The sequence below is a fragment of the Felis catus genome, chromosome D1, assembly GCF_018350175.1.
Source record: "Felis catus isolate Fca126 chromosome D1, F.catus_Fca126_mat1.0, whole genome shotgun sequence".
In the NCBI taxonomy this organism is placed as follows: domain Eukaryota; kingdom Metazoa; phylum Chordata; class Mammalia; order Carnivora; family Felidae; genus Felis; species Felis catus.
Genome location: NC_058377.1, coordinates 4,081,075 through 4,101,057, shown reverse-complemented (window position 1 = coordinate 4,101,057; position 19,983 = coordinate 4,081,075). Strand labels below are relative to the sequence as shown.

General features: G+C 42.1%; 1 protein-coding gene across 14 annotated transcripts in view; it reads right to left on the bottom strand.

Moving 5' to 3' along the window:
- GRIA4 (glutamate ionotropic receptor AMPA type subunit 4) overlaps positions 1-19,983 on the bottom strand; it is a 1,433,894-nt gene that overhangs the window by 22,116 nt on the left and 1,391,795 nt on the right. For 9 of the 14 annotated variants that reach the window (XM_045039802.1, XM_045039803.1, XM_045039797.1 and 6 more), the window contains one exon: positions 17,135-17,382. In XM_045039802.1, coding sequence (XP_044895737.1) covers positions 17,135-17,382 — 248 coding nt within the window. Of the gene's footprint in view, positions 1-4,515; positions 4,555-9,833; positions 9,999-17,134; positions 17,383-19,983 lie in introns of all 14 variants that reach the window. The other 5 variants (XM_045039806.1, XM_045039805.1, XR_006586765.1 and 2 more) reach the window with 2 other exon arrangements.

The window sequence follows — 19,983 nt, the reverse complement described above, 5'->3', positions numbered from 1 at the left end:
AGCTAAACTATGTATTCATCCCTATTGTGGTTCTCCAAGGGAAATTTTCTTTTTCCTGTTTGTCAGGCTTCCTGGGGGTAATCCTTGGTGGAGACTTGACTGATATATTTGCTACAACTTCTGTCCCTTCTGGCTAAGTATTTTTGGAGCTGAGACAAAGCTTCAAAAGCATGAGGTCTTATCAACTGAAATTGATCCTTCCTAAATATGCAAGAAGGAAGAAGCGTAGATGACCTTCTTTAAAATGCCGTACCCATAACCTTTACGTAAAATCACTTGATTTGATTAGATGGTAACCCTTTTTCTCTCTTAAGGTTGGAATAAGACGGGTCTAGTTCGATACGTACTAGGTTCCTAGTGATTTAAGTTCTGATCTTTCAGGACAGGTAATGTTGGATCCCAACGACAGCATCATAAAGAAACTGTTTCACAGAAGATGGAGAAGTGTAAAACCAATGAATAGCGAAGCTCCATCACAGAAACTCAATCTCCTCTTTGAATTTTCATTTCCTCTCCTTTCTTACAGCTAATTATCCATTAAGAACTTTTTTTTTCCTGAAAAGGTGTCTCCCCAATTTATATTTTCATTCTTATTATACTGTTATTACCTCAGGGAAAGCCTTTATTACCTGAAACAAGATCCACAGATTGTCTCAGTCTGTTCTGAGCTACCCAGACTCAGAACGGCCATGCTTCTCTGCTTATTCACTGTGCTTTGTCAAAAACCCTTACTGACTCATGACTGCCTCCAAGGATACTATTCTATTTTTTTTTCCCTGACATTCAAGGCTTCCTAACAATTCAGCTTATATATACACCTTTAAAGTATAATTTAATTATATTTGATTGGGCCAGACTCTGTCCCAAGTTCTCCATATTTTCCCTGAATCCTTGTTGAATCCACATGGCTAGTAACTGGTATAGGCGGGATTAGAACCTGGATCTTTCTAACACAGAAGCCTGGTCTCTTAACCACCCTAATTCCCCAAATAGACCTTCTCTGCCTCCAGCCAGGCTAGTTTCCTGAAAGTCCCCCAAATATTTTACTCACAGTTGATTCCAATCTCATGACAGAACCTTCACCAGACATTTCTTTCCCCCCCCCACTCCAGCTTTTCTAAAGTCCTTACCATTTTCCAGTCATCACTCCTAGACTTATTCATTCAACTGACATTTATCACCTAGTACACCTGAACCTTTATGAGGTCTATCCCAGATACTCTGGACTCTATCTCCTTCAAGTTTTCTATTGTCTGGAGCACTCACACTTGCTCTGAGTCATACACTACTTTACCGTGTTATCTTGGCACAGTTTTTCTCCATGGAGGACAGTGACTGTGGGACTTTATACCATGTTCACCCCCAAGGCAGGGCAAGAACCACAGTGGGTGTAATCCCTACACTCAGGGATTAATTTAAGGTGCTACTTTTCAAGCAGCCTGTTCAAATGAAAGAAGACGGTGCTGAACCATAAAAGGGAGCTCCTTTGACCATGAAACCTAATAGATTTGGGAAAGACGTGGTATGGAGAGGGTTTTAAAACAAAACAGATAAAGCAAAAGGCTCCCAAACTGTCTGCTAAATATTGGCAAAAGGGACATAACAATTACTCTAGCTATTTTTATGAATAACGGCAAACAATTTTGTCCATCATATAAACAAAATGATCTAAGGTAATATTTCAGTGAGATTAAAGATTGTTAAAATGAAGGGGTTACCAGCTCGATCTGTGTAGCTGGGCAAGGAAAAAATACTAAATGATAAAATCAAATACAAGCTTGTTGTGAATATGAAGCGAAATCAGACATTTCCAATGAAACTCTAAGATAAAAATCCCAGATAAGGGCATTTTTGTAATTCAGTACTAATCTATTTAAGTGTAGCAAATAAAACATGTCACTTTTAGAAAATTCTTCTGTTGCTAAACATACTACTGAGAACAGAATAATTCAGTACTTTATTTTAAGAATTACATTTGTCATCAACAGATTATCAAATGCCAACTCTGTCTGGTTTAACTTGATTAAGATTTATTTTACTGTGTATTTATGTATTTAATTCACTAAATATGTCTAGTAAATCTTTACCTACAAATATTTTAACTTTCCCACCAAGCTCTTAAAAGAAAAAAATAAAGTTCCAAATTTTCTTTCATTTACAGCACCAGATTCCTTCACGACAGACTATTATTTAGTTAGAAGTTGAAATATATAGCTTGAAATGTCTTGTAATCACTCGTTTCATCTACCCTAACCTTTTGGCTTGGGTTTTGGTTAAGTGGGAAAAGAGCATAACCGGAAAAAGGAGACTGACAAAAACAGGTCTCGGACAAGAAGGGATTCTAAGGTAATCAGCACTGGAGGGGACGCTGTGTGAACCTGCCGTTGAGAGGCAGGTGCTTTTTCTGTTACTCTCTAACAATAGCCCAACCCTACGACTTCTAAGCCTCCGTGTCTTTAAAAATTTTAAGTTGATGCCATTCTAAGTGAAACACAAAGCTGCTTATCTTTGAGAGCAACAGGGCTCACAACCAGATTCCAAAACAGAAAGGTATCCTCTAATTCACTTGTATTAAACAATTTAAGCGTGAAAACACCAAAAAGTTTAAAGTCTTCAGATAGTTTCGCCTACATTTGCCTCTACTGGTGTTCACACTAGACCACAGCACGTGGCCTTTTGGTTACTTGCTCCTCAGCAGAAGTACTTGGGTAACTTCTTATGCTACCATTTCTGTTCGCTACTTTTAATGTACCTAAGAAACTGCATGTAATTGATAGATAGGAGATCAATACTATTCTGTTTACAAAGCAACAAAACACAACAAAACAATAACGGTGATTCATCTCCAGGGCAGTTTGCCTAAAAGAATCACCACAGAACCAGCACCAATGCTTTCCCCGAATGGGCTTACCGGGGAGCATTTCATAAAATTCAAATTATACAACAAATATGCCTGACACAACTAGTGTCAGTGTGGATATCAAATTCTAATACATAACTGGTCCATTAAATGATATTGTAACAATAAGGTAATATTCCTTCTTTGTGTCACGGCTCAGGCAAGCCATACATCAGGCATCTTAAAATTCAGGAATGAATAATGTGCCTCAAATATACCCTGTGCTTTCCCTTAGGGGAGTCAGTGAGCGGGAAAGTAAAAACTAGGTTCTACCTGACGTCTGACGACAAAATGAAATATCTGCAGAAAGCCGAGCGCTTAGGTTTCTGTATCTGGTTGGTGACCACTGCGATGCTGTCGGCTACAAAAATAGTTTGCGTTAAATCAAGTTAAAATCAAGTTGCTATTTCACACGTGCCTTCTCACGGACGTTCCTAATCACATGACTACTGAGGTTCCTGCTCAGAAGAAAACAATCTCTAACAAAAATATACCCGTCTGAAGTGATTTTCTTTCATTAAAACACCCCGACGATCCAAGTTGAAGGTGATGCCGAGCTTCTGAACTCTCTTGTAAGGAAACAGCCAGAACTGTTTCTGAATGACAACTAGCTGTTGGCAACAAATCGCCTGAATTCTCATTCTTCCTGCATTTCCTCTCCTTTCTGAGCTCCCTTTCTTCTCGAGCCTCAGGTATGTCCATTGTCTGATCCTCAAGCTTCCCTAAAATCTACTGGAGTCACACAAGAGAGGGCCAGGAAGACAGAAGCTGTCCTTTCATGAGCCCAAAGTTCTACCTTTCTTCCGATATCTCAAATTCTGGATGCATTTAAATTCTCTCACTTGTTTCTCGCCTTGGATTTCTTCCCCCCTGGAAGGACCAAGGTGAAAACAGTACCAAAGACAAGGAATACTGATGATTTCCAAGGACAGCAACACAGAACGTGAGAGATAACAATGGAAACCACTTAGAAGTGATACCCAAGGCCCGAAAGTCTCTAGAAGCATGAAGAAACACTGCTCAAGACAATATCAGCTCCCCTTCCTCATTTTTCTATCCAGTTTTCATATGGTACCTTAAACATCTCATTAAATCTACACTGCCTGCACACCCAAAATCTAGCCTGAGCCAATTCCAAATTATATAGCATCTAAATTCTATCAGCTGCTTATTTTAGTAAAAAATTCTTAAGAATACTATTTTTTCTATAGAAATCCTTTGGATTTTCATTTCGATATTTCTGTAACCCCATTACTCACGACGGCTTGATGAACAGTTACTATCTGTATTCTACACGTAGAGAAATGAACAGCCGATGGTAACTTCCTAAGGCCTATGCAAGAGATTGATCCTTAGTGGAAGACTAGCACTGACACTTGATGATGATGAAAAACATAAATGCATTCGCGTATAACTAGATAGGACTAGTTTTCCCTGCTATCACATTTGTAAGGGGATGTTCAAGTGACTGTTATGCACAGGTGGCAAGCTGATTTCCTAATGCGTGGGTTAAAAAATATAAATGTATAAAGAAAAAGGGATTGAAAAACAGGTGGGGGAGGGGTTTCCTTCAAATGGATGGAACCCATTCTTTTGAAAGAAAACTCCCCTCTTACCTTGGTCCTGGAGCTGGTTAGTTCTCCTCTGTCCTCCTCCTAGGGGAGAAATACCCAAAGTTAAACAATAATAGAACATGGTCTTGTATTACAGTCAAGTTCAGTTCTGGCCAACCCTTTCCTCAGGTCTCACAAGACACTACCAACTGTCTGATATACTGGGGCGTTCATTGAATCCAGCTTAACATTTATTTTAAGGATTAAGCCAAAGGGGAATGAACGTTCACTGTGTAAGGGGGACAAAAGTGTCTGCCCTTCTCAGTCTGTTTTGTCAGAGCTCCAACGAACGGAAGGCTGGCTTAGAGCAGAGGAATTCACGGAAGGGCTTTGCGTGGGCAGTTCTCAGCAGCTGCAGTGAATCAGGGAGAGTGTATGGGGTGCCCCTGGAGCTCCTTAAAAACACAGAGGCATGCTGTGGTCTTCTCAACCCATTTCCCTGATGTTCCTGGTGCAGGCCAACACCATGTTTGGGGCCGTACTGAATCTGGTGTTAACAAGAATTATTGCAAAAAAAGGAAAACAAACCCTAAGGGGATATTAAAAGGCAAGGTTAGGAAAGTTGGGGAGATGGGGTATTATCGGAAACTATGTACTTGTTTTATTTTTTCCAAACAGGATATCACAGCAGGGAAAAGATGGGATTTTCCTCCCTCAATGTACCTCCAAGTAACTAGGACTCCTGGTGTCTCTGGAGAGAAACAAGGCAGCACAATAGAAGGAGCATGGAGTTGGGATGAGAGAACGACGGGCGCCTACCTCACCTGAGTTTCAGGAGAATCACCTGTGCGGGTGGAGACAGTAACACCAGCATCAAGGATTCCTTGGGGAAAATATACTCGTATACATGTGCTTGGTATGGAGGAGTTGTTGGATTTGTTTCCTTTTCATCTCTACGGCATCTGATACAATCTTTTCTTACTTGAACTCCTTTGTCTTTTATGAGACTGCCGTGTAGTTAACTGAGTTTAGAGTCAGTTCCTAGTTACCCTTTGGCATAATTTCAGAGACAGTGACTGGCTCCCATAAAACAGATCAAATACCAGACAATTGATTGAATTCCGTGAGACATGAAGGAAAGTGGAGACCAAGAATGAGCCTGAACCCATACAAGATCATGTGCTATTGTTATTTAACTTTGGGTAACTTATTAAAATTCTTTATCAAGCAAAATGACATCAGGTGAGAAAATGGATGGACTCTGGAACCTTGGGGTTGTCACCATATATTTCAGAGGCGTCAGAATGAAGGATGGGGTAATTGTTACTCTAACGGCCATTATGAAAATATGCGGGGGAAAAAAACACCGTATGGCAGAGTCCACGTTATACGTCTAGTACTATTACGGTGTCTTTAGCGTTACGCTCACCCTACGAACTCTGATCACCTTCAAGTTACAGGATGTGAATGTGGCATAGTCAAACTTCCCTCTATAAGCATACATGTTTTTCCTCATGTTCTTCCTTGGGAACTGTATGTTCATTTGTTATATTAAGGAAAATTCTAAAAATGGCTATTTTGACAAACCAGCCTTTTATCCACTAAACTCTATAGATTCCCAAGAATATACACAGAAATAGGGAATTGCCCCCCCCCCCCGCCCTGCCCCCCGGAACAGTGCTTTTGGAAATTGTAAGGCTGTGTTATAACTGGAAAAAAACCCAGTAAACTGTCTTTTTATAAAACACATACTTCATCCATGGAAGTCACCTAAATGACATCGGAAGGACGTATCTTTAGATTCTGAAATGATGTGAAAATTTTTGAGTAAGAACAACTCTGGGGACACTGCATGGATTGGATAAAGTTCCATTGGTTGTGCAGCCTTCATGCTTCAGAATAAACTGATGGCTACTTGTGATGAGGCCAAAAGGAAATTAAGTACCATTGACCTTGTTGGTGTTATTAGGGTGCCCTTAGAAAGCACCCTCTCAAGTACTACATATTAAAACACCGTGGGATACCATGTTACCTGGGTCAGTTTTCATCATATCTAGATATGGAAGCACACGTTTTGTTCTAAAAAAAAAAAAAAAAAAAAAAGATCCAAGCTACATGTGTCTCACTTTTGCTGTTTTATTCCCCCTTTCATAATCCAGTGAATTTTGTCAGATTTGTACCTTGCCAAAAGTTTGACGTCAGTATATAATTTTAAAAGTCTGTATATAGAGACAGACAGGACCTGTGTCTATCTCTAGCTCTGTGCTTCTTAAGGAGAAGTGCTTTCCCTAAATACCTTTCTATTCACAGTGTAGACAGAATGCTACAGAAGCAGCTGTTTATCAAAGAAGTGACTTATTTGATCCCCAAACCAGATGAGATTCTATTGAGGTTCTGGGAATGAATTTCTCCCCAGTCTTATTAAGTGTCTGCAACTTCAAAGAGGTGTAAGGGAATTCACCAGTTGTTCTGCTAAAGATAGTCCACTGCGTGACACAGAATCTCAGACTCTCAAGCTGGGAAGGGGACTCAGATGTCCCAGCACAGTCCCTCAGAGACGTGAGAAGCTCTTTGACTTGAGTGACTTCGGGATCTTAGCCAATTTCCTCCCATCTTTGGACCAGTTTTCATTGTTGTGAGATCCTGGTTGACCTGAAATCTACCTCTGTGCAATGTCTCCCACTGAACTAGGGTTTGTTTAGTTCTTGATATAAGTTAAACGGTTTCTTGAGCTCTTTGTGGGTATTCTCAATACACCTTGAGATTATGGATGCTGTTGAAACCGAAACACGGAAGAATCACAGAAACTGCTGAGCAAGTTTTCAGCGTAAACTGTATTTATGTTAAAAAGTTCTCTTTTGTTCTTTTCCCTGTAAGAGCACTGGAGAGAGTCAGAAGAGCTCAGTTCTAATTGCAGCTGTGGGACAGTGGGCAAGTCACTTAACGCTTCCCAATTTACAGAGTCTTCCCATGGAACAGAATGACATCATAAGAGGGTGAGAAGGAGCAAGTGAAATAAAGTGCTTTGAAAGCTCTCGTGCTGCACTGTAACTATTATTGTCTCACTTAAGAAATATCTTGCTTGGTAATGTTGAGAGTTCCATCATTAAGCCAAACTTGAACATCAGCTCTTAAAAGTGAACAAACTAAAAAGAACATTAATTAGATGGTGTATTAACTGAGTCTTTGCCTTAGATGATACTATCATTGCTAGATCATTTAATAGAAAGCAACTTTTTTTTTTTTTTTGAAGCCTTCACCCTTTGCTTTTTACCCTGGGAGACCACTGAGGCCAGCTCTTGCTGGATCCGTTGACTTCTGTTGACCTCCGGCTAGCCTCAAACAGAAGCTAAAAGATTAGGGTGCTGACTTAGGGCTCTGGATACTTGGTTTCATTCTACATTTTCTATTTCTCGTGCCTTTTTGAAAAAAAATTTACTTTGCGTGCTAAAGGCACTAGCAATGTAGAGCAGCCATACTTGCTGATAATGCCTTTGTGAAATATTGTGGTCTTAGCTGCAAATACCTGAAAAGACAGGAGAATCGGGGCTGGGTATCTGATGAGGGCTTCTCTTAGTTACGAATAGGATTCTGGCATGTTGCCATTTTAAGAAGTACGTTCAGAAGCTGCATATCTGTCAGCCTCAAAGAGGCCACAACCTGAATTCTGTAAGAGCAGAGGCCTTATGGGTAGTTCTTGACCGTCTATGCAATCTTCTGTATGGTGAAGTGACAATGGAGAGGGGTCCATATGCCCCTATTTTCTTTGAAAGTAGAGAGCTGTTTGTGTCACATTGGTTTAACTGACTCCAACTTAATTCTTATTTTGGCTAAGTCCCAAAGACTGAACACGTAGAGAAAACAGAGTGAATAACATTTCTGTGAAAAATTATGTGTGTGTCAGTTTCTTCACTGAGTACCCCAGAAAAAAAAGTAAGCTACAGAAAGTCTAGTTTATTTCAACATGTGATATGACTCTGCAAGGTTGGTGGTATTTAAAATGATACATTTCTCTCACATCCTGGTATTATAAACTTTGAAAGGCAGAATTGACACTTAGGATTATTTTTATGCCTTTAACTTTTCTTCATTGTTGAGTTGTGTGATACTAAAAGAACATACTGAAATAATTTCATAAGGTTTTTGAAAGTTTATCGGGGCACCTGGGTGGCTCGGTTGGTGAGGCGTCTGACTTTTGGTTTCAGCTCAGGCCCTGATCTCACGGTCTGTAGGTTCAAGTCCCTCATCGGGCTACGTGCTCACAGCATGGAGCCTGCTTGGGATTTCTCTGTTGCTCTCTCCCTCTTCCCCTCCCCTGCTCACTCTCTCTCTCTCTCAAAATAAATAAACTTAAAACAAATAAAAAATAAATTAAAAAAAGTATATCTCATTCTGTGGATGAGTCCAAACAATGATTTTTTAAGGTTTTCAGAGCGTATGGAATCTATCCATTTAAAATAAACTACTTTCAACCATGAAACAGATTTTTCTGATATTAAGGAGGATTAACAATACATAGACAGTATTTCTAACTTCTGTCAGTACTATTAGTATTTACAAAATATTCTCATCACGAATACAGTGCTGTTCCAGAGAAGGCTTGGGGCCAGGGCTAGGTGGTTCGCAGAGTCATTTTCTATTCAGATGTTGCCAGATGTGTGTGGTGTTTGTAGCAAAGTTATCTCAAATGTATGTTATTTCATTCTGAAAGCAAGAGTGCAGGGCTGAATTGGGTGAGGGGGACACACGTTAAAATAAATGAGCCAGAGTTTCTTATTCCTAGCTAAGTTAAAACAGAACATAATTTTAAACCAAGGTCTTTACTATTTTCCAGCTCATTCCAAATCATGGCCAAGCTATTTTATATCCCCCTTTCTTCAGTAGGAATTGTAAACCCACCGCATCTTGGCTGATACTATCTTTAGAGACAAAAGGAAGACAATAATGTCTAAACTTGCGGATGGCTGCTTTCCCATATGCTATGGGTACGTTTTCATTTTTACAGAAAGCCATTATTTACTTAAGATGTACTAAGTGGATGTTTATCATTAGTATAAAACTGCATTAAAACAGCTTTGTATAGAACTCTGCATCTAGGAGTACATTACATCTCCACAATAAAGTGAGATCTATTTTTAGTTTATTAGAGATATTGTGGGGTTTTATGGTAAATCTGACTGCCATTCTCCCTCCAAGGTCCTGTGTGTGTGTGTGTGTGCGCACATGGGCACGTCTAAAATGTTCTTTACGTGTCTAATCACTGCAAGCATAAAGAGCCCCTCTTCCCTCTCTTCCACAGTCCCCCCACCTCCCCCCCCCCCCCCGCCCACCTCCACGCCCTCAGGTACGAGGGACTTGGGACAGTAAGGGGAGGAATGTACCACAGCATCGCTATAATGCTTCTCCCCTCTCCGAGTACAAGGAGTTGTGGTCTCTCTGAGAACTTTAATGGCTCCTTCCTCTGCAGCAGCTTGTGCTGGACCTCCTTGTATCCTTTCCTGTAGGAAGGTTAAGTCTGGAGAAGAGAATCCTACACAAACAGTGCACTGAAAGCAAAAACAACAACAACAATAATAATAATAAAGCAACCCTACCACTTGATCTTGGTGCTGTTCTGAGAACTGCTCCTACTCCGTAAACGTCAAGGGCATTTACCATCTAGACAACTCGTGGTCCTACAGCCTGAGGTCTTCTAGGGAAGAACAGTAATCTGATACCTTTTCTTTGATAACTAAGCATAGACAAGGCCAAAGAGTAGCTGTGTAGCGTGGGGCAGAAGCTGCAGGACGCACGGCAGAGACAAGTGTCACACAGGGCATTTGTCCTGTGGCCGAGACTTGCAGTGTGGGCAAGTCCACGCACTGGACCACACCAACACGTGTGATTCAATGTAAAAACACCAGCAGCCCATCCAGGTACGCTCGCAGCTGCTGCCCTCGCTCTCTTCCCAGCTCCAGAATTCCTGGTTCCACAGATTTTCCTTACATCCCTACCTCCTACCCCCAAACCTTCTGTGTTGGACGTTGTTTTCAATTCTTTGCTTTGACTACGTGGCCTTTACCTCCTTATTTAGGTATCTTGGTTGGGCCTTGTTCTAGATCTTGGCATTGCCAATGCCCCCAGGGGATGTGTCTTTTCTCCAGACCTGGCGTTTTTAGCTTTGGCTCTGGAGAACCCACACGTGGGCTTCCAGCCAGGGCTGCAGAACAGGGCGCCCAAACACGCCAGGCACTTCTTCCTGGTGCTGTGTGTCCCCCTTTTAACCCGAGTCCTTAGCGCTGCCATTGTTTCTGGGAGCCGCTCTGCATCAAGATGACATAATGTGGAACCTGTCTGGCTACGAGACACCCACCAAGAGGAAAACACTTCAATACGCTACTGGTGTAAGGGTAGGTTCATCTACCGCATGTTTATTACACATCAGATCACGAACCCTGGTCTCAGGCGCCACGTTGTGTCTCCTAAGCACACTCAAACCTGTAGGTTGAGGCTGCCCGACCTGGCTGGCCACGGGCTCGGCACTCACATTAACTGCATGTTACCACAATGTGAATTGTATGGGAAATAGGCATCCTTTCCGCAGACTCCCTACCTTTACAGAATTTGCTCATAAGGCAATTGTGTGGGACTAATGAACGACAGTTTGGAAATTCTGGCTTTCCCTGGAACTGTCAGAATTGATGTCCAGTCTTAGGTCTCTCCTCAGATCAGGCCGTGAAGGCTTGAGCTGTTGAACCTCTTTTACGGCATTTTTATCTCGTCAACTTGCATCCTTTTTGAAGTGCTAGAAACTAAAATGGCCACCACTTACCCAGTTTCTGAGGCAAGTGATTCAAGTCCGGCTTCTAAGTGTAATAATGGTGAGTGAGAGTGCACAGCAAAACACCGAGTTTAGAAACTTTGCAATGTGCTTCTACCTACTGCAGTCACAAGGCTGAACACCAGCTGGCAAATTCTCAGTTGGAACCCAGTGACCATCTGTTGACTGAACTGGCAAATACATGTAGGCAAATCATTAGCATGGGCCGCTTTTCACAGTGGGAAGAATGGAAACCATGTATAATGCCTGCTGAATCTTCAAGAAATGCAGACAAATGCAACATTTTTTTTTTCTTCTTCATGGGCAGCTATAATTTGAAGCATCTTTTAATCGTAGGCAAGAATGAAAAGTGTAGAATTTCAAAGGGCAGTGGAAAGTTTTCTGTTTTCCTTCAGGATTCACCACCTAGAAGGGAAGGGAGGACAGGCCTACGGATTCTAAAGGGGATCATTTCCCCCGGCATGGAGGCATGCAGCACTGATACATTTACCATGCGCATCTTAGTTGGTGAGGGCAAAATACTTGGTCCCCCCAATAAACACCAGCATCTCTGGTAGCCAACTGGGTAAGTGATTAAGCAGATCACGACCAGGGGATCTGTGTACTCGTGTGTGTGTGTGTGTGTGTGTGTGTGTGTGTGTGTTCTGATCCCTAGTCCAACAGACTATGTTCCCAATCATGGTGGGATATCCAAAACTAAGCTACCTATAGCCTCTTTTCATATGGCACCAAGAGAAAGGAAGGCTATTCATAAACAAAAACATCTCCTTCCAAAAAAGTTAAAATTAAAAAACAAAACAAAACTGTGCCTCAATCTGCTGCAACTCATTTCTGGAAAACACGTGAAAAGTTCATTCACTTGAGGCCAAGCACTGCCTAGGCATACTAGCTCTCAGCTTTAACTTTCTGTACTTTTAAGTTTTTCTAATGCCCACATTAAGTACTAATGGTTGACTTGTTACTAACACCAAAAACAGACATCAGCTTTATTTTCACACACAACATGCAGCAAACCCTTTGTTTCTAAACCTTCTACGTAGACTTGAATGGATGAATAAACATGTATCATCAATCCTCCATAAGAAAGTAGTTCCTTAGGGACAATACGTTTTCTCACACATGGATTTGAATACTAAGTTTAATACATCGGCCCTAAAGAATCCTTTGAAGTGGAAGGAATGATTTGGCCTACACAGAACTCTGCCGACCCTGACACAGAACTAGACTTGGGCCAAATGTCCTGTGAGGCTGGGGATGGTGTTAAATACTGAAAGAAAAAGTCCAGTGAAAGATGTGTTGTTCTGATTCCCATTGTTAGCACTTTCTCTCTGGCCACGCCATTGCTCTGGGGCCCTGAGCGCCTGTTGTAAACTAAGCACCGTGTGCTCCATTTCAAAGGTTTCGCCCCTGTTGCCATGGGTTCCTGCAAGTGGACGTCAGCAGATCCAACCGAGCCTTCTGTTTGTCAAGACTTCAGTTACTGATCAAGTTCTTTTGGAACAGTTTTCTTTCAAAACATCGTGTGTGTGTGTGTGTGTGTGTGTGTGTGTGTGTGCGCGCGCGCGTGCGGGGTGGGGGGGGGGTGACAGAGCATTTGTCTTATTTTAGACACAGTCTTGCCAACATTTTTAGAAAGGCAGAATTTGAATGACAATTGTCACTGCTGAATAATAAAAGCTAGGAGACTCGTTTTGTTGTTTTTTGTTTTTAACTTGGCTTCAAACATTAGGGTCAAGTATGTAACTTCTTATATACTTGGCCAGGGACAGTCTTCAGATGTGATCCGTTGCTATGCTCCCTAGAGATACTAGATACCACGTGTATCTTTAGAAGGGGTATTCTCATCTGACAGCTATTTAGCAGCCAGTAAATCTGCATTAACTAAGTTATTACTTGCTCTAAACAACATCGATCAGTTCTGCTTATTGCACAGTAAAGTCAAGAGTATAGCAACTGGTGTAATATAGACGTAATAGAAAAGACAGTATTTTGGTAGCAAAGTATGTAACTTTACTATGCAATAAATAACTGCAGGATGGCAGGTATCTACTGTAGGGTAAAGCTGATTGTACTGACGGTAAAGTCAAGGTAAACACAGTGCCCCTTTTATCCAAACTACAGATTACGGGGCGCCTGGGTGGCTCAGTCGGTTGAGCATCCGACTTCGGCTCAGGTCACGATCTCGCGGTCCGTGAGTTCGAGCCCCGCGTCGGGCTCTGTGCTGACGGCTCAGAGCCTAGAGCCTGCTTCTGATTCTGTGTCTCCCTCTCTCTCTGCCCCTCCCCCGTTTATGCTCTGTCTCTCTCTGTCCCAAAAATAAATAAACATTAAAAAAAATTTTCTAAGCTACAGATTTCACTGCAGTGCTGTCTACAGCATGTCTTTTAAGACAACCCTGAAACATTTCCCAGCCAGAGGAAGGACTCTGCAATTGTTTCTGGTTGCGAAAGGTACTGGAGAGGGAATGAGAAGGAAGACCAGGATGTGGACAGTAGTAAAAGTAGCACTGTTCACGTGAAAAGAAGACTCAAGACAAGTGTCGGGATGTGGGGATTAGACGGGGTTGATAAGATACGACAGGAGGTTTTGTCCTCTTCTCTCACAGTGAGAACTCAAAGTCTTCTTTAGAAGATGACTTTGGAAAACAAATCTCCCTATGCCAGGGAGATTTAAGTTCTTCCGCTGGTCAGTATTTCTAGTTTATTTACTGTAATTGCTTCCTTTTATTATAGCAGGATCCATAGATGCCACATTCAACAGCATCAGTAGCCCTAGCATCTTCCTAGGACCTAAAACTCAATGAATCTATGTCAACGTCCAATATTCCCAACAACCTCTGAGCATAGCTACTGGCCTTCTGTCACTGAAAGCTATCTGTAAACCCAGCAAACAGAGTCTGGCATAAAGTCTCTTTGAACAAAGAGGAACCTCCGGGTGTTATTCTCTAGTGTAAAGACGGGTGCTGGTCATCCCTGCTGAAATATTTTCTATCCCAGACAGAAGCGGTCTCTGTAAGGATCCTGACTGCATTTGTTTTAAAGTCTAAAGACCCAAGCCCTGGCTTTCCATCATGATTCTTCTACACGATACTCTTCCTCTTTTCTGTGACATTTATTCTGAAGCATTGGGACCAAACAGCCAGGTTTGGAAATGTGAGACTCCTAACATAAGATCGCTAGCCGTTTGTCTGCATTCTGACACAGAAGACTAGTTTTCCTGTTCTTAAAGTCTCATGTTGCCCTATGAACCACAACAGCAGAGTTTGTGAAACTTGTAACTAATGACAATGAAACAGACAAGTCTCACTGTATCCAGAAGTATTAACCTAAACACTTAAAAAAAAAAATAGAACCTATCGGAAAACAAATAAGGCAGAAAGGTTTCAAAGACACTCTTGATATAGGTGTGCCTTCTGGATCTTGCTGTGATAAATTCAAATTCTTTTGGATTTGATTCTACAAACTAAATCATTCCTACAGAGGGGGACTATCAGTCCATCTCTTTATTAGTTGTCCTCTGTTCAAACACAAGGATCCTAATGAAATAAGAATGATAATATAAGCCTAATGACACCCCCAACCCCGCCCCGTAACCCCTCTCCCCACCGTTCCCATGTAGCAGGGCTGGGAGTGGGGCAGTGAGGAGGTGAGGGGTAAGGTGCGTGCTGGTTAGCCCTCAGTGCCCTTCCAGTGTTCGCCAAGACAGGACAGAATGCCTGGGGTTTTGGCATGCAGGGGCCAGCTTGCTCAGGAAATTGTGGCGCGGATAAAACAAAGTGCATAAAGAAACTCTCCATCCAGGAAGTGGGGTCTAACAATTGACTCATTAACAAGATCCAGGGAAGGACAGGAAAAGGCGGGGGAAGCCAATAGCTGATGATTATACAGTTCCAGACAGACGAAGGCCTTGAGCTCGTCCCCACACAATCCCCGTAGTGTGGATTTGACAAAGTGGCACATTTAAGGGGGGTCTCTCTCTTGCCATCAATGGGAGTCAGGCGCACCCGTATCTGAGGGCCAAATGCAGTCCTTGGAACTTGACTTTATCAGCAGACACAAGACAGAGGACAAGGCAGCTACACCCACAGAGAATTAATTAAGAAAAAGCGACATCCGGTGAATGTGATCAGTGGTCTGAACACTGACGTATGTATCAACCACCGCTGCCGTCTCCCCGTCTATGTCTATTTCTCTTACGTTACTTATGTTACTGCTTTGAGAGCTAATACTTCTTTCAGGAGCGATTTCTTTGCTATGTGGCTTCCTTGCCATCACAGATTTTTACACCGCATCATGCAAAATATACCCTCCAAGACCGAATACCCTGAAGCCAGTTTAGGTTTCTGAGTGGTTGAAATATTTTGGGGGAGAGTCTGATCGTGGGTAATTTATTTGTTTGGCTTTCTCCCTAAACATTTCTCCAGTTTCATGGGGCGGGAGGGATGTTCAAATGAGCCTGACTTCACAATGGCCAGAGTCCACACCCAAACTGGACTCGACTGGCTAATTTCTGTTCTCTCTCCTTTGAGAACTGTCCCTTTGGACATACCATGAAAGCCCTCACTAGTTATCACGGTGTTGCTTGCAAACACAAAATACTGGTTTAATACAACCTTCCCAGGACTAGCATTTGTTTCCTCTATCTGTGTTACCCCCACCCACCCCTCCCAAGACACACATCCAAAGCACGCTGCAGTTCCCTTGTCAAACCAATGAAAACAATCATGTAATTTTTATATTGTTTTCATTCCTACTGGGCTCAGGTCTCATTATTTTCACGTTTCAAGGGCTTACCAGAGACATCATTTTTCAACACCAGGTTCGTGGTTAAGTCCTTTAGCAAAGATTCTGACTTCTTCTTGAATCTGTGCTTTGTACGAATCTCTCCTAAGCAGCACTGAGACCAGAGTAATTTGTCAGTTGTCATTTCTGACTCCGGCTTTGCTCTAGCCCCAACGATTCAACAGCAGCCTTTAATTGCTTAAGGAAAAGAGGAAATTCTGCCTCCTGGGCATAAACATGTGAATCCTCTATGTCCAGGACCAAAAGGGTAAAAAGGGCAGGTTTTACCAACATTTCCTTCAGAATGAAAGTCTCATCTTTAACACATGTGGATTAATACCACAATGATGACGGTATTAACCCACATGTGTGATGCTTTGCTCATGACTCACACTGCAGGGGTCTCTGTGTGAGCAATTCTACATTGTCGTCAGGTCTGATTTTACGGATCTTACTTAGGCCACACTCCCTTTGCAATGGGCGAGAGTGTGACTGGAGTAAGCACCATAGAGTCAGAGCCCAGCTTTCTGGCCGATAGCGACTGCATCTATAAATAGATGCGGTTACAGAGTTAGCACCCATACAACCTCACGGGGATCTGAAATATAATGATGCCGTGAAAAACGAAACACTGAAATGGAGAAGAAAAAAAAAAGTGGTTTGTTAGGAAAAGGTTGGTTTTCTCTTACTCAGAAACTAGAGGGCAGGCAGAGTGCGGAAAAATAATGAGAAAATGTAGAATTGTTAACTGACAAAATGAGAGCGCAGATTTTAGTGACCAGACAAAGTTGATGAGACACAGAAGTGCGGCTACCCACGTTTTCGGCCCGCTGGAAGCAGCTAGTGTTCAACCAGTTTGGTTTTTATATGGCCTTAAAAGGTATACATGTCAACTGTGATCAATTATTCCAAAATTAAAAAAAAAATTACCTGACTGTTGATCAAAACGTATGAAATGGAGGAAAAGAAAACGGACGGACATGCCACGTTCACACACAAAACCAAACACGTCTGTCGGGGACATCAGGGAAGGTGGAATACTATAACAACACATGTTCTATTGTTATACTATCCCACCCACCTTAATGAGGAACCCTTGGGCGTTGCTACTCCATAGCCTTTCGAATCCAGATTTCCTCCCACTTTCATCGTGTCACACGGCTTTCGCTGCTCAATGTACTCGTTCATAGTGGACTCCAGGAGGAACGCAAATTTGCCCTTGGATTTGCGGACACGAGCCACTCCCTCAGCTGTAGTCCTCGTGAACACGGACGGCTCTGCCGATCGCATGTAGGTCCACATCTTTTCGTACACTGCTATTTTTGATCTCTGGAGGAAATCAAAATAAAATTAAATACAGGAAAGAAGGGAACAACATGTTAATATCGACCGAACCCACATACGGAGAAAGCCTTGTTAAGTACCTTTTTTTCCCTTGTCCCATCAGTCCAGTCTCGCCTTGCTAGCATTTTGCCCTCCAGCGAGGAAACTGCCTGTTCCAACTATTTTAGGAAATCACTGAAATGGCAGACATGTAGAAGCCACACCTGAAGGAGCGGGCCTGCCTGTCATAAACAATTACCCTCCTCAAGCGCTTAAAGAGCAAAGTACTATTATTTTTATTTTTAAATGTAGAATGCCATAACGAGAGTTCTATCACGTTCATGGTAAACCGGAAAAGGGCCAGATTAGACTTGAGGTCAGCTCTGTAAAACTCCTTTTAATCCGGCACTTGAATTGTAGCAAATGAGGGGTGTTACTATGCTGTGCCATTTTTGTCTTCTCTCGTGCTTCAGAGTTGTACACGTGAAGCATTCTAAGTCGAATAGGAAGAGCGGTCCGGACCAAGTCAGTGGCAGAGGGGCACAGGAAGAGTGGGCGTAGTGGTGGTTCACAAACCGAACGACCACAGCACAAGGGGCAAACTCTAGGTCCACCCAATGTTTTTAGACTTTTTCTAATAAAATCTCCAAGTAGCACATACATTAAACTTAGAAATGATTCCTTCTCTCTCTGCAGGTACACACTTCGAGTTAGAAATGTCATGGAGATGCAAAGTACACTGTAGGGAATATAGTAACTGCCCAGTAACGGGTGGTGACAGATGTCAAGTGCAGTTGTCATGATGAGCACTGAGTGATGTATACCTGAAACTACTGTAACGTTGTATGTCAACTACACTTCCAAAAATAAAAAATAAAAAAATTATTTTCAAGTAAAAAGTAAAAAAACCTGAAAAACAAAGAAAGCGATTCCTGTTTTCCTATTAAATATTTTAGAGAGTTAGTCTTTCTAATACCCTGACTTCAGCCAAGAAATTTATTTTTGTCCATTTGGGCTCCATCTAAGTTACTCCCACTACTTAATTTATCTAGATCCTTGTGCTGGTATCTGTATTCATATTAGATCTTGTATCCATACAGACGTTTCAAATGCAAAAATGTTTCCAAATGAACTCAAATGTCCCCGAGGGATATATTTAATGAGTCAGAGAAGCCTGCCTCGTGTTTGATGCTTGATAATACAATGATGCTCAGAGTTTTCTGGTACGAGTGTTTGCCCAATAACAAGGTGTTGACCTTTTGTATCTGGATCCAAATGAAAACTAATGGAGACTTCATTCAGACTTAAGTCTCTTCATTTGAGAGCAAATCCTGAGTACCATCTATATTCATTGTACATTGACCTTCCTTTGTCTATCAGAATAGAGGATCCGATAAATGACAGATTCTCAATTATCAACAAATACCCTGAAGAGCAAACTTAAGAAGACACGTCTTTGGGGCAAAAATCAAATGATTCAGGTCGACAGAGAAAGATGTTGATAAAAGTTGGATTTAACATTTTGGTTTCAGAAAATGGGAACGGAGTGCTCAGTATCCTATGTAACAGTAAGAGATGTGCATACTGGAACACTATAAAAAACAGATACTTTATGCCAATGTGTATTCAAATGGGGATAAATATCAAGATGGAGAAGGGACATCCTGTATTATCCCATGGAGTGTGTTTACGTTATTAACACTTAAACACATCTCAGTGGCACAGAGCTTGTGGGGGGTGTGTGTGTGTTCAGGTAATGTCGGGTTACTTGTGCCTATAGAAAGCCACACGTGAGGAAACTGCATGCCGACACTAAACGAAACGGCAAATATTCTCTGTGGCTCCAGGCCAGGGGCGGATCTGGACTCAGAACCCTCAACCTCGGGATCCACTAAGGAGGCCACGCTGCTTGGCCCCCTTCATTCTGTCTTCAATAACAGAGCTGTCTTCCAGACAACTAACTCTTCCATTTTATGAGTTCTGATCTCTGAAAATCCTAAACTGTCTGGATCACCGGATACAGAAGTCCTTAAGCATTCATTCTGATAATTTCAACTGAAAGAAATGTTGGCAAATGACATGTTTTAGGCGTATAATCACCCTAAAAAATACGTCGACTTGTGCGTGTCACCGAAAAAGGTACAGAGGTCCACATACATTTATACTTCATGGATACTGCGTTGAAAACAAAAGAAATAAAACCTGGGTATCGTTTTCATTGAAAAGTGTTCCGAAATTTTTTAAGAACATGAGAGTTCGCTGGGGCGCCTGGGTGGCGCAGTCGGTTGGGCGTCCGACTTCAGCCAGGTCACGATCTCGCGGTCCGTGAGTTCGAGCCCCGCGTCGGGCTCTGGGCTGATGGCTCAGAGTCTGGAGCCTGTTTCCCATTCTGTGTCTCCCTCTCTCTCTGCCCCTCCCCCGTTCATGCTCTGTCTCTCTCTGTCCCAAAAATAAATAAATGTTGAAAAAAAAATTTTTAGAACATGAGAGTTCGGGTGGTTACTTGGCAATTTTCCAGTCAGTGTCTGGCATCTTACTCGAAGGGATCAGAACCGCTAAACAAAACTAACACAGCAGAGTGGAAAAAGAGTATTTCCTGGGCTTGAC